General features: G+C 61.2%; 6 protein-coding genes across 6 annotated transcripts; 3 read left to right on the top strand and 3 right to left on the bottom strand.

Annotated features, from left to right (window-relative positions):
* Positions 1 to 7: 7 nt before the first annotated feature.
* On the bottom strand, positions 8 to 703 carry A1Q1_00548 (acyl-coenzyme A oxidase; the record flags this gene model as incomplete). The annotated part of the gene is made up of 1 exon (XM_014325863.1): positions 8 to 703. One exon carries the CDS (start codon positions 701 to 703, stop codon positions 8 to 10), a length of 696 nt encoding a protein of 231 aa, XP_014181338.1.
* A 690-nt stretch (positions 704 to 1,393) lies between these two features.
* A1Q1_00547 (uncharacterized protein) lies at positions 1,394 to 3,506 on the bottom strand (the record flags this gene model as incomplete). Its single annotated transcript, XM_014325862.1, has 4 exons — positions 1,394 to 2,898; positions 2,951 to 3,051; positions 3,157 to 3,181; positions 3,491 to 3,506. The coding sequence occupies 4 exons, from the start codon at positions 3,504 to 3,506 to the stop codon at positions 1,394 to 1,396; spliced, it is 1,647 nt and encodes a 548-aa protein (XP_014181337.1).
* A 793-nt stretch (positions 3,507 to 4,299) lies between these two features.
* On the top strand, positions 4,300 to 6,234 carry A1Q1_00546 (protein-vacuolar targeting-related protein; the record flags this gene model as incomplete). Its single annotated transcript, XM_014325861.1, has 7 exons — positions 4,300 to 4,526; positions 4,567 to 4,624; positions 4,666 to 4,698; positions 4,750 to 4,989; positions 5,110 to 5,240; positions 5,300 to 5,693; positions 5,812 to 6,234. The coding sequence occupies 7 exons, from the start codon at positions 4,300 to 4,302 to the stop codon at positions 6,232 to 6,234; spliced, it is 1,506 nt and encodes a 501-aa protein (XP_014181336.1).
* Positions 6,235 to 6,722: 488 nt separating this feature from the next.
* A1Q1_00545 (CHCH domain-containing protein) lies at positions 6,723 to 7,938 on the top strand (the record flags this gene model as incomplete). Its single annotated transcript, XM_014325860.1, has 2 exons — positions 6,723 to 7,059; positions 7,544 to 7,938. 2 exons carry the CDS (start codon positions 6,723 to 6,725, stop codon positions 7,936 to 7,938), a joined length of 732 nt encoding a protein of 243 aa, XP_014181335.1.
* Positions 7,939 to 9,240: 1,302 nt separating this feature from the next.
* On the top strand, positions 9,241 to 10,895 carry A1Q1_00544 (uncharacterized protein; the record flags this gene model as incomplete). The annotated part of the gene is made up of 2 exons (XM_014325859.1): positions 9,241 to 9,862; positions 10,165 to 10,895. 2 exons carry the CDS (start codon positions 9,241 to 9,243, stop codon positions 10,893 to 10,895), a joined length of 1,353 nt encoding a protein of 450 aa, XP_014181334.1.
* A 347-nt stretch (positions 10,896 to 11,242) lies between these two features.
* A1Q1_00543 (acyl-coenzyme A oxidase) lies at positions 11,243 to 12,903 on the bottom strand (the record flags this gene model as incomplete). Its single annotated transcript, XM_014325858.1, has 3 exons — positions 11,243 to 11,342; positions 11,611 to 12,699; positions 12,773 to 12,903. 3 exons carry the CDS (start codon positions 12,901 to 12,903, stop codon positions 11,243 to 11,245), a joined length of 1,320 nt encoding a protein of 439 aa, XP_014181333.1.
* Positions 12,904 to 13,178: the final 275 nt, after the last annotated feature.

The raw sequence follows: 13,178 nt of genomic DNA, 5'->3' as shown, positions 1-13,178 counted from the left end.
ACAAGCGTCATTCACCCCGACATCTCTCGAGGCTGCGAACGGGGACGACAAACGTGTGCGGGCCGAGATTCTTACCCTTCACGATGAGCTGCGCCATGACGAGGGCATAGTTGGCGGTCCGGCCGAGGGTTCCAATCCACCACTTGGCACTAGTGAGCTGGGGCGAGTGGATGATAAAGTCGCCCGTCTTCTCGTCCCACGTCGCCGTCGTCTCCAGTCCGCGCACATTGCTTCCATGACTGAGTTCCGTCTGGGCATAGCACCCGATGATCTTGTCAGCCTTAGCTGGCTCGAGGAAGAGCTTCTTCTGCTCATCCGTCGTCTGGTCGGTCAGGCACTTGATGAACGCCTTGTCGTGCAGCCCGTACACGTTCATCTCGCCACTGGCGCCAATGGCCGCAGTGTACGATGCATCGTCCCAGTTGTGCTGCTTCCGCAGGGCCTTCAGGTGCTTGCCCCGCCGGAGGGAGGATTCCATCTTCTCAACCCGCGATTGCGAGGGGAGCGCTGCGAGCTGTGCGTCGAAGCCCTCCTGCCGCAGAATCGCCTCGACGCGTGCCCGGAGGGCGAGCTGGTCCTCTCCATGCAGCAGCTTGGCCAGGGCGGCCGGGTCGACGGAGGAGTTGGAGCGCTCGGCGGAGAGAAGAGAGGGACCCTCGAGCTTGGCGGGGAGGAGGGCGGTGACCCAGTCGGGGATCGACATGGCTGCTGTCTTGCTTCTGATCGTCGGTCCGAGAGAGAGGTGTTAGAAAGGGGAGTGTAGAGAGGGTCTAGGAGGTGTCTAGGAGGATGGGATCGGTGTGATCGAGGATGGGCGGGCTCGATGATATATTGGGGGTTCCGGATGGATGAGGATCCGGTGGTGAGGGGTTAGCTTGGCACCATCGGACGTGCCCGAGACCTTCATAACCGGTTCCCCGCACCCATCGGGGAAGTGGAGCCCACCGCTTGCCCACTGTCCATACATCTAACACCTGGCCAGCACCATAGATGCATCCTCTTCTTGGTTTGTACGGCCAAAGTCGCGATGCATGCTAACGGATTAGTCCCCCTTGCTTTCGGACTATGCATCCTTGGCTGGATGCTGGATCCGTCATTGCTCGGTGAGCGGAAAGCAGCCTAGCCCCAGCCGAAACTGAACTACTGTAGCTGGGGAGACCGGCCCCCGAACAACACCTGTCATCAACGCTTAGTCTGGAATGCAATCCACCCCGCGGGGGCCGCGGAAAGCTTCAGTTCTTCACGAACAGGTGATTAGATAATAACTGGGTCACGGGGCACCATATACATTTTTCAAGAGAGCGTGGTAGTCAAGAGATATGGAAAATATCTTCACACCTGCATCTGTATCGCAGGGGAGATGATGGAGTGCGTCGGAGAAGGGGGACGCATTTTACTGAGTAGCGGCAGTGGGGACCTTGTCCTTCGTGTCGAGCTGGGGACTAGCGGGCTCCTTGGTGTCGGGCTCGCTGGCGGTGACACTCTTGCCCTGCTCGGCCTCTCCGGCCGGCTGCGCGTGGCCCGTGAAGGGCAGACGCTCCATCGAGTCGAAGGCGAGCGCAATCTCCTCAAGCGTGAACCCGTTCGTCTCGACCATGAACAGCTTGATGAGGATCCACTGCGCAATCAGGAGCGGGAGGTACACGAGGTAGTACCAGTACTTGATGCGCTCGAGGGCGATGCTGTCGACAAAGGTGACGTACGTGCCCTGGATCTGCTGGGCCTGGTTCCACACGAGCAGACCCTTGGAACGCATCGAGTACGTCTGCACTTCGGCGGGGTACGAGTAGATGATGGGGCAGGCAACGTTGAACACGCCGAGGAAGATCCAGACCAGCACGACAGTCGCGATGGCGGAAGAGTGGTCCGTGCCGCCGCTCTTGTCGTAACAAGAGCCCGAGACCGTGAGACCGACAAAGGTCAGGATCATGAGCGGCCAGCACCAGAGCAGGATGCGCTTCTTGCCGAAGAAGCGCTCCGTCATGACACTCGCAATCTGGCACACCCATGTGAACATGTTGAGGCCGGCCGCAATACCCGTCTGCACCGAGGGGTCGGTGATGCCGACACTCTCAAAGACGACCGTGTAGTAGTAGTAAATGATACTGGAGCCGGACATCTGCGTGCAGAACGTCATGAGGAGGGCGAGGCCCAGGCGGTGGCGGTTGGCGTGGGAGCGGAGGATGACGCTCCACTTCTCAGCCTTGGCGATGCGCTCAGACTCGATCGCGTCCTTCATCTCGTCAAACTCGAAGAGTACGAGAGGGTCAGACGTGTCGCCGTTACCGTGGTAGTTGGCGAGGAACTGGAGCGCCTCCTGGTCCTTGCCCTTGGAGAGCAGGAAACGGGGCGTCTCGGGAACAAACTGCACAGCGATGAGGATGTAGAACGCAAACGGCAGCTGGAGGATGTAGGGGATGCGCCAGCCCCACGAGTTCTTCAGGTACGAAGAGCCAAAGTTGACCCAGGACGAGATGACCATGCCGAGGATGTAGTAGCTGTTCCAGGACGAGGCGACACGCTGACGAGAGCGGGGGTGCGTGATCTCCTGCACGACGACGAGGGAAGTCATGAGGAACGCGGCGAGGCCGAAGCCAATGATGAAGCGGCCGACGACAAAGACGGCGTAGCCCTTGTTGCCGTGCGCACCCGAGACACCCGCGACACAAGAAATGACAGTACCAATCATGATGGTGTAGCCGTAAAAACGAATGCCCCACTTGCGGCCCCAGGTGTCATCGATGTACGAGATGATGGGACCAATGAAGAAACCAGAGATGGGACCGGCGGCGTTGAGGAGACCGATGAGCGCGGCACTGCGCGGGTTGTCCTCGGTCAGGCCGAGGTCCTCGTGCCACGAGTCGAAGGCTTGCAGACCCGAAATGAGCGTGCCATCGTCTGATCGTCAGCTCGTCCTAACCAATTGCGAAGCTGCATCAACTATACTCACATCCGTTAAGGACCATTCCAATGAAGATGATGCTCAGGAAAAAGTTGAGCTTGAGACGGCCCTTGTCCTTGTGCCATGGTGTGGAATCGCGAACGTTCGTACTGTTAAAGTCAGCCTAATCGCTCTCTCAGGAACCCCGCAGGCACCGTGCTAACTGGTGAGAAGATACCCAAAAGGCACTGAACACCACGTATGTAAGTACTTACATGTTACGCCAGTCTGTGACACTGGCTGCAGAGGAGCGTGAGCGTGACAAAAGGGGAGAGAGGCAACTAGCGACGCAGGCATTATCCTGGTCCGCTCAACGGTATGATCTCAGCACAGACTGCATGGGAGGCGGGTGTGAAAACCCGTCCGATCCACTGGTTGCAAGCCCGGCACCCGTGTTGCGTCTCGTCAAGTCTTTGTCGATTGCAGAGAAAAGACTTCCGAGTTGTACGCTTTATCGGATCATATTTGTTGCGGTTGAGAGGGGGGGTAGAGGTGCTTGCTTTGGCCGGATGAAGGCTTTTGCTGCGTCTTACTACTATCCTGACTGACCTGTGTTGGAGGACATGGTGAGGGGGGAGTAAGGAGAGAAGAGAGTAATGGATTGTGAGAAAAAAAGGAGGTCGAGTGGGGGGTGCAGGGTGGCGGTTTATATATATATTTTTGGAGGGAGTGAGCGATGGGATATTGGGATGTGCGGAGCAAGAATAGCCAGGGACACTGCTGATTCCGGCCCGGAGTGTGATTGGGTGGGTGAGCGGGGATTATGAGAGGGGCCACTCGATGAGGTCGGTCGGTCGACACACAGCGGGTCTCGACTCGGTTCTCTCTCTCTCTCTCATCGCGCCATTCGCAGATAGCAGCAACTTTGGAAGAGGACGGAGCGCCGATGCCCATGATCCGGTCGAGGATAAGGCCGAGGCTGCTGGACTGTCAGACTCACTCACTCCTGCGTGCCCTGTGCGTCGTCGTGCGTGCATCCCCGCATGCCCGCCCTCCTTCCTCTCTCTTCCCTCTCTCCGCATCGGTCTATACGCCGCACTCCAACTACTACTCGCACCATCCGTGTGCCGAGTGTTCGAGAGCGGATCGAGCGGAACTACCACTGCGCCCGAGTCCCTTTGCCCTTCCTTTAAGGTCCCCGCACTAAGCAATCCAGGAACCACCAAGCCACCATTGCCGAGCCCCTTTTTCAGGGTGAGCCTTGTGGTCACGTGATTGCTGTCACCTCCACTGTCACCGTCATCTGAGCAGCCCAGCGGCGGTGTCTCTCTGGTACTGCGGAACGAGGGAAGACACAAGGTCCATCAACAACTCCGACGCCGTACCCATCAACCAACCCTTTCCAACCAACGAGCACAATGCTAGTCCTCGGACATGGCCAGGCATTGCACATCCTGCTCCTGGCCACATACGTCTCCGCATTCTGGCCCTTCTCCTCTTCACAAGCGTCATTCACCCCGACATCACGGAATGACTCAAGAACAGCCGACCCCCGGCTGCAACGGGCGCCCTCGACCTCGCCCCCGGAGAAGAAGAAGGAAATGGCACAACTCCTAGACAAGTTTGCCCCCATCTTCAAACTTGCGTGAGTTAGCAGTACTCTGCAAGTGTAACTGACATCCCAGGTCGACGGAACGCTTCTACCCGAGCTCCGTCAAGTGGATGCTCGATCGGTACGACTACGTGGGTGGCAAACTCACAAAGCGGAGAGCTGACTCCGACAGATAGAGTACCTGAACCACACCAAGTTTGACCCGGTATGTACCCCCTAGTAGCTGGTCGCCTTGAAGGAGTAGCTGACGCCCCAGTTACCCGGAACACTGTCGCCCGGCGGCCTCGGCTCGCTCGAGTACATGGAGTCGCCGAAACGGATGCACCTCTCGACCGAGCATCCCGCCAACGCCCAGCCGATATTCAACACGGAGCCGAGTTACTTCATGTACGGCCCGGCGGGACAGGAGGGCGCTCTCGAGATGGGCCCAGATGGACGGGGGAGGGTGCATGATGAGGTGTACGGGTTCTGGGTCGACCAGGGGCACGGCGTTGTCGTGAGTCCTCAGCTCGATTGATGGAGCGGAAAGCTGACGACAGGATCTGTGGTATTGGACGTGCGTGCTGGTCGATTTTCGCAAGCTGACAGCAGGTTCTACCCGTACAATCTGGGCAAGGAGGTCGGATACCTCGGCTGGCTCGGAAATCGTGAGCTGAGTCAGTTGGTGGCAGCTGACATCAGACGTGACGGACTGGGAACGCCTGCGACTGCGCACCATCAACGGATCAGCCGTCTCGGCCGACTTCAGTAAGTCGTCTCCATCACAGCTGCACATCAGTTGGCCAGCTAACCCCAGACACGCACAGCGGCGGCGCCTTCTCCGCCGGCACATACCGGTGGGAGGACGTAGAAAAGATCGACGGGCGGCCCGTCGCTTACATCGCGCATGGCAGCCACGGTGTTTGGCCCAACGCGGGCAAGCACGTGTACGCGCAGCTGCTGAATCTCTGGCAGCTAGTGGATGTATGCGACGACCGCGGAGCCCTGTGGGACACAAAGGGGCATGTTGTGCCGATCGAGTTTTGGAACGGGCCAGAGTATGGACACCGTATCGAGCATACGGGAGACCAGTCTTGGCTCGAGTTTGAGGGGAAATGGGGCAATGTCGGGGATGGGTGTTGGTATGAGCCCTTCATTGGGATCTGCCAGTTGATCGCTGGGCCGCCGGGGCCAAATCGCGAGTTTGGCATTCCGCCGAGTGTAAGTGCAAGCTACCACCGAGCGCACAGCGTTAGGTGGGCAATGGAAGTTGTTCGACGCCTGCCATGTGTGCAACATCACTCCCAGCTCAGCGTTGAATCGGCTAGCTGACGCACAGTGTATCCTTGCGCCCCCCGCCGACGCCGGGTCGACGTTCAAGTTCTACCTCTCCAACTGGGTCGTGTGGCAAGCCCAGGACCTGAACGTGACGCACGTCCTGCTCGAGCAAGTTTGCACACGGCCCAGTATGGGTGCCTCGGCTCGAGACCCTTATTCTGTCGCCCCGCTCGAGGTCCACGACCGGCTCCCCTTTGACCCCGAGGATCGATTCTACGAGGCCACAGCAGCGCGGTGCGAGGGCGGACGATCAGCAGCTAAGGGATACCGACTCGCTCTGTACCGGGGCGAGGAAAGGGTCAGCACGAGCCCCGTGCGGGTCATCTGTGTCTATGACGAGGGACAGGGAGCGTACATTGACAGTCCGGGCGTGGACGTCATGGACTGGGATGACTGGCGCTGGAAGCTGGTGATCGACAAGTAGTCGCCAACCCGGTCCGCAACTCGCAAGCTTCCACGCCACATCTGATCGCAAAAGTGCACATCGTTTCTGCTCCCGGCGCGTGCTGCCGTCAACCCCCGGTTGCCCGAGACGGAGTATCTCGCTCCACGGGACAGCGAGGCAGCGTGGGAAGAAGCGAGAAGCGAGCGGTGCGCATGACAGTTCGGCGAAGAGGCACGATGGTGGTAGAAGTGCTCGGTGTGGGATGACGTTGACGACCGACGAAGGTGCGAGTGCCTTTCAGCTCTCAAGTCGATCTTCGTTCGAAATGTTCACGGTGTAATAATCAGATTAGAAACCAACTTGTAGTGATTAGGACTAGTTGTAATGCCATTCTTGCATGCGAATAACCGCGGAGATGGCTGCATCTCCGCCAAGGATCGGAAGATAAAGCAGCCACCGCGGGGGGGCTATGACGAAAAAGATCTCCCACCATTCTCTGACCTTCCACTACACCTTAAGTCTCAATAATGTTCGCCCGCAGCCTCCGTCCCGCCGCGCGCAGCCTCCGCGTTGCCACTGCCGCGCCCCGCGCCGCCCCCTCTGTCGCCCGCTCGATCCGCTTCAAATCTTCCGAGGCCGGCCCGAACCAGGGCGCGACCGCGCCCACGGGCGGCAGCTCGGACGGCGCCCAGCTCCTCATGGTGCTCGGTGCCGGAGCCGCGCTCGCTGTCGCTCTCAGCATCACCGAGAAGCAGAGGAAGGACCGCACCGCCCCCAACCCCGACAGCAAGAAGGGCGAGGAGGAGATCGAGGAGGAGGACGAGGTGCAGGATGCCGACGAGGGACAGCCGGAGGAGGGTCCTAGTGAGTACGCCGGAGCCGGGGGGGCGAGCGCAACGAGACGAGCGCCCGAGGCGAGGATTCAATCATTCCCAGAGAGTACGCAGACGTAGACGGAGCAGCTGGAGAGTCAGTGGGAGTCGGTCGCCCGGTCTTGGCTCGCGACGGAGACGGCTGCGAAATCGTAATTCGGAGACTCTCAGCCATGACCCCGGTGGAGGCGGGTGGAGGTGTTCGGCCGACGCAAGCGACCCCTGGAGGCTTGGTCATGTTGGCCCTTTGCTGAGTGATCGTGCCGCCGCCGTCGCCGTCTCGACGCCGATATCGTCTCCGGGGCTGGTGTGCATGACTCCGTGCCTTGTCGTCGACGATGATGTCACCGTCGCTGTCCTCCACTACCACCATGCCCACCGCCCGTCTTCACCTCACTGCGATCTCTGTCGGCGCTTCAACGCCCGCTCATTCCTCGCTCCGCTCGGGACTCGCTCGGAACTCCGCTAACACCCAGACGCCTCCGAGGTCAACGCGGCCAAGGACTTCGTGCACGAGGTGGACATCCACCTTGACGCCTTGATCGACAACGCCGAGCGCGCGCTCAAGGGCGACTACACGCCGAACCCGAACAGCAAGATGGCGCCCGTGTCGCCCGATGCCGAGGCGCAGGGCGCGTACAACGAGGAGACGGGCGAGATCAACTGGGACTGCCCCTGTCTCGGCGGCATGGCGACGGGCCCGTGTGGCGAGGAGTTCAAGGCCGCCTTCTCGTGCTTCGTCCACTCGACCCAGGAGCCCAAGGGCATGGACTGCATCGAGCAGTTCAAGGGCATGCAGGAGTGCTTCCGCAAGCACCCCGATGTCTATGGCGAGGAGATCGCCGACATGGATAACGAGGGACCGGCCTAAATCCGGGTCCGACGTGGGCCCGCGCCGAAAGCGGGGGCGAGCAGGTGGTGATGAGGACGAGGAGGAGGATGGGATCCGGCCGTCGCTCTCGTCCGCGAGCCATCTCTTTGGCTCGCGCGAGAACTCGACGCTGCTCAGCCTGCGCTCTCGCGGAGAAGGAGAAGAAGGACAAGGACAGCACCCCGGTCGGCAGGCCGCGTGTGCCCATGGACACCGCAAAAGTGAATATAAACATCTAGAACCGATGGCAAAACAAAGACAAATTGAATCACACTATGCTTCGACGACCGTATTGAGTAGTAAACACTGACTGACTGATCTGACGGCAGCGATCGATGCGGAGATATGTCGACAAACTTGTCGCGTTGGACGGCAGACACCGAGCGGCGAGCAGCGACGACTACAAGCTACAGGACTCTCCTGAGACTGTGGCGGTTTCCGTGTCTCGGGGCTGTCTCGACGGTGCCAGGCTAGGCTACACTCCTTAGACTGTCGCGCCCGTTCACGAGGATGGTCCGCGGGCAGGCTGGCAGGCGAGCGGAGCTGAAACTGATATGAACTGATGCAGCCACGAAACACCTTCCCAGCACCTGAGCATCGGGGACAGCGCATGGCGCGCATGGCTCGCCCGGCGCACATAGCTGATCGCCCAGGCAAAGGAGACCCCCAAACTTGCTCTCCTGGCAACAGTCGCCGCAAATGCGAGAGCGCCGCGACGATCGGAAAGGCGCCCTACCAACCGGCTGGATGCCCAGCGTGCCCAGCCCGACGAGCCGACGAGCGCGCGAGCGCGTTGAGCATGCCCATCCGCCCATCCGCTTCTCTCGGGCCCGCTTTGGGCCTTCTTTGGGCATCCTTTGGGTCCCTCCCCGCCTTCTGCACGACTCCTTGGCCTCGCGCATCCGGCGATCTATTGTTCTGGCCATCCTTCGGTCAGTGGCTGGGAATGCGCACTGGTCCTGCGCCCCCGAACCAAACAAGTCTTGCTGCGTCTCGGCGCGCTCTTGGTATTGTCGGGGGCGCCATTGTACGGGTTGGAGGGCCTTGGAGGACAAACAATGGATGCTGAGAGGAGCTGCTGCTTGAGGAGAACGACAGAACATCTCTCATCACCTCTCATCACTCACCGTCTCATCGTCGTCTTGACATCAGACTCACATCACTCGCAGCTGCTACATCGGCATACCTTTCAAGGAGTGGACGGCGCCTCGTTCACGCTTCAACCTTCGTCTCCATCAAACCTTCCATCAACGAAACTCTCCAAACATTCCAACTACCCGACCCGACACGCCACCAGACAACATGGCGCCCACGTCGACGACGTCCGCCCCCTCAATGCCAGTGACAGTCCCGCTCCGCCCCGTCCCCGCCGTGGGCTTCTTCAACGCAACCCTCATCCCCCCCGACGCCATGATCAGCTACGCCATCTGCCGCTCGCTCAAAGTGTGGTACGCGCCCGAACGTCCCCGTCCCTTGGACCTGAAGAGCGAGCATTCGTGCTGTTCCTCAGTCCAGGGGGCTTGGAACGAGACGCTCGGCTGTCGTCTCGTTAATGAGCAGGGCAAGCCATTCGAGGACTGTCTCCGTGGTCTGGACGGCACCACTCCCTCCTCGTCGGCGGTGGTGGCGAGCGCGACGTCGGGCTCCGCAAACGCAACGCAGACGCAGACGCAGACGCAGGGCAACAACAAGCGCAAAATCGCCATCGAGCGCGGCTGGTACACGAAACGCCAAGAGGGAGGCGGTAACGAGACCAACCCCAGCGACAACCCCAGCACCACCAGTCCTCCGAGCACCACGAGCGATATGCCAAGCACCACAAGCAATCCCGCAAGCACCACCAGCGAGCCGCCCGACACCACCGGCGTCCCCGGCGACGGCGGGCCAGAGACGCCCGGCGACGGCGGTCCCAGCGGGTTTGACGGTACGTTCCTTTCCCAACTTAGCTGATGCCAGATACATCGAGCTCGTCTGGCCCCACCAACCCTCCAACGACAAGCAACCCCCGCCCGACGGGCGGACCCACTTCGGGTCCCACAAGCGGCCCAAGCGGCCCCAACCCCCAGAGCAGCACGTCCTCCTCCCGCTCGTCCGGCACCACCTCTCGTCCGACAAACGGGGGCGGCTGGATCGGCGGCGGCGCGTCCGACGCAAACCGAACCTCCGACTCTCCCTTCGCGACAACCACAACTACAACCACGACCACGACCGATTTCGCAACGACAGTGACTGAGGGTCCGGCGCGGACTACGATTCGCGAGCCGGCCAATTCGCAAGAGGCCACCCTCGGTGATCTTCTCGGCGACACGCCGGGTGTCTCGCGCCTCGCGATCTGTAAGAGCTACTCCGAGGCGCTGCTCGATGCCACTGAGCAGCTCGTCAATGACCTCAGCGACTCGTACATCCCCCTCGACCCGAGCACGGCGCTGTGTGTGGCCTACGTTGGGCCCGCGGCGGAACTCACGTGGGAGCCGCAGACGTGGCCATCGTATATGAGCACGGGCAACCGCACCAGTACCAACACGACCTCCGCTGCGTCCGCTGCCTCCGCTGCTTCCTCTGCCGGCACCCCCTCCCCCGCCCCCAGCACAACCAGCGGAAGCCAAAGCGGCGCCTGGGGCCCCAAGCACACCGAAGTGCTGACGGACGTGTACGCGGCCGGCCTGGCCAGTGTATCCGCCTGCTGCGCGCCAGACGGCAAGCTGCGCTGGCCGCCGCTGGCCAACTCGCCGTGCGCTTTGCCGAACAATTCAAAGACGCTCGACGCCTTTGCCGGCTGTGTTGCGGCCATGGGCGCGTATGCTGTTTGTGGCGAGAATCGCACCGGGCAAGACGGCGCCGGCGCTTGGAGCTGGAAGAGCGAAAGCGGGAGCGGGAGCGGCGGCGGGGCGCCGCGCCGCGGCGTTGCGGCCGGTCTTCTACTCGCGCTCGTTGGGGCGGTTGCGGCGGTGCTCTAGTCGCCGACTCCACGCTGTCGACCCGCACGTCCCGCACAGCCCATTGAAAACGAAACGTCGACTAGGACGAGACCGGCCTGACCGCCGCGCGAAGAACGAGCGCCAATGCAACCATGCTTCGTAGATTGTTTCCACCCTTCACCCTCACTGTCTATAGCGCCTCGCCCTCAACTGTGTTTATCGATTGAATGCTTATCTATCTCGTCAAGTTTCATTAGGCGCCGGGAATCTGCCCGGCTTGGCGTTGCTCTATAATCGTATCTGCTCCTTCTCTCTCGCTCACCCCTTCCCCTCCTTATCTATCGCTTCTCTCCCACCAGGTCTGCTCCTCCACCTTCACCCTCACACTATCCTGTGCCTTCTCCTCCTCTCCTCCCCTCTATAATCTCGTAATGTTCCCAAGCCCAAGTGCCCATGCCTCCCACGCTCTGTATGTATACTGCATGACTGCGCAATGTCACAAAGTGTCGGGGCGCTATGCTATTGACAATGACAGAGTGGTTACTGGGAGAAGAAGGGGGGCTTCTTAGAGTGCACCGAGCGCGGCGACGGCGAGGGCAGCGAGCGCGAGGGCGGTCTTCCTGTTGGCGCCGGGGGCGGCGGCCGACTTGGCGACGTTGGCAGCAGCGGAGGGCGCGGCAGTGGGCGCGGCAGTAGCGACGGAGCTCGTGCAGACGGCGTACGCGTCGTGGTTCTCCTGCAGCACTCTTCGTACTTGGCCCTGTCTGCGTCGGCGAGCATGCACGTCTCGGGGGTATGTTTGTCCTCGTCCTTGGCCTGTTTCTGGCCGTTGGCGGCGGTGCAGCACTCGGCGGCCGACTCGTTGCGCCCGCCAAAGGGCGAGCAGGCAATGTGCCCCTCGGCAAGCGGGGACGACCACCATCCCTCGCCGACCTGGAGCTGCTTCAGCGCCTCGTCGTACGTCGCCTGGTACGACTTGCACGCGCGCTTGCGGCCGCCGTTCGAGATGCCAGACGCATTGTCCGTGCACGTCGTGAAGGTGCTCTGCTGCGCCGAGTCCTTCAGCGAGAGGCGGCAGCCCCAGATCGGGCACCGCACACCAGAGGCTGAGGCGCAGCACTTGTCAGTCGCCTCGTCGGTTGAGGCGACGCACACGGTCCAGTCGTCCGCGGAGGAGAGGGGGACGGCGCTCACGAAGCAAGTCTCCCGCAGTATCCTCAAGGCGGCCACTTGCTTCGTGAGCATGTAGTTGTCGCCCTCGTACGTGACACTGGGCAGCATTTCGGCGTACAAGTGTCCGATGCCCGAGTACTGCGCGTAGCCGTGTCCGCCACATGCGCGACGGCACGTCTCGATGCCCTCGACGGAGATGGTGGTGCCGTGGCTCTTGAGCGCACAGGACTGCACGTGCAGCTCGGCGAGGAGGGCCTCGGCCTGCTGCGTCTTGCCCGCGGAGAGGAGCTTGTCGTAGTTGGCGTACAGGTCCTTGAGTTCCTGGCACGCGAAATAGAGCGCATAAGAAGTCGCGATGAGGGGGAGGAGACGCTGCTGCACAAGGCTGTAGTTGAGCACAGCCGTCTCGCCGTCCTTGGGCTTGTCCTCGTCCGCGAACTGCTTCCGGATCGCAGCGTAGCGGATCGCAATGGCGCACGCGCGCGCGAGCGTAGTCGCCGCGTCGGCAGCAATGCCGACGCGGAGGTACGTCATGCCGCCGTACACGAAGGCGGGCGAGCCGCGGCGCTTGTACTCGCCCGTCTTGGGGTCGACGTACTGGAAGCGGGCGAGCATGTTAACGTAGGGGATGCGGACATGGTTGAACAGCACAAAGCCGTTGTCCATGGAACTGGGCGTTAGCGCGAGCGGAGCGAGCTAGCGAGCGATGGTCCGCATTGTGTTCACTGGCCGGAGCGACTTACTTGTAGCCAAACTTGGGTCCGATGTCGCCCACGTAAACGCCCTCGAGGGGCTCATGTGTCTCGAGGCTGCGAACGGGGACGACAAACGTGTGCGGGCCGAGATTCTTACCCTTCACGATGAGCTGCGCCATGACGAGGGCATAGTTGGCGGTCCGGCCGAGGGTTCCAATCCACCACTTGGCACTAGTGAGCTGGGGCGAGTGGATGATAAAGTCGCCCGTCTTCTCGTCCCACGTCGCCGTCGTCTCCAGTCCGCGCACATTGCTTCCATGACTGAGTTCCGTCTGGGCATAGCACCCGATGATCTTGTCAGCCTTAGCTGGCTCGAGGAAGAGCTTCTTCTGCTCATCCGTCGTCTGGTCGGTCAGGCACTTGATGAACGCCTTGTCGTGCAGCCCGTACACGT

Source organism: Trichosporon asahii, assembly GCF_000293215.1.
Source record: "Trichosporon asahii var. asahii CBS 2479 unplaced genomic scaffold scaffold00025, whole genome shotgun sequence".
NCBI classification, from domain to species: domain Eukaryota; kingdom Fungi; phylum Basidiomycota; class Tremellomycetes; order Trichosporonales; family Trichosporonaceae; genus Trichosporon; species Trichosporon asahii.
Note: the sequence above shows the minus strand (reverse complement) of the source record. Positions and strands in the feature narration are given on the sequence as shown.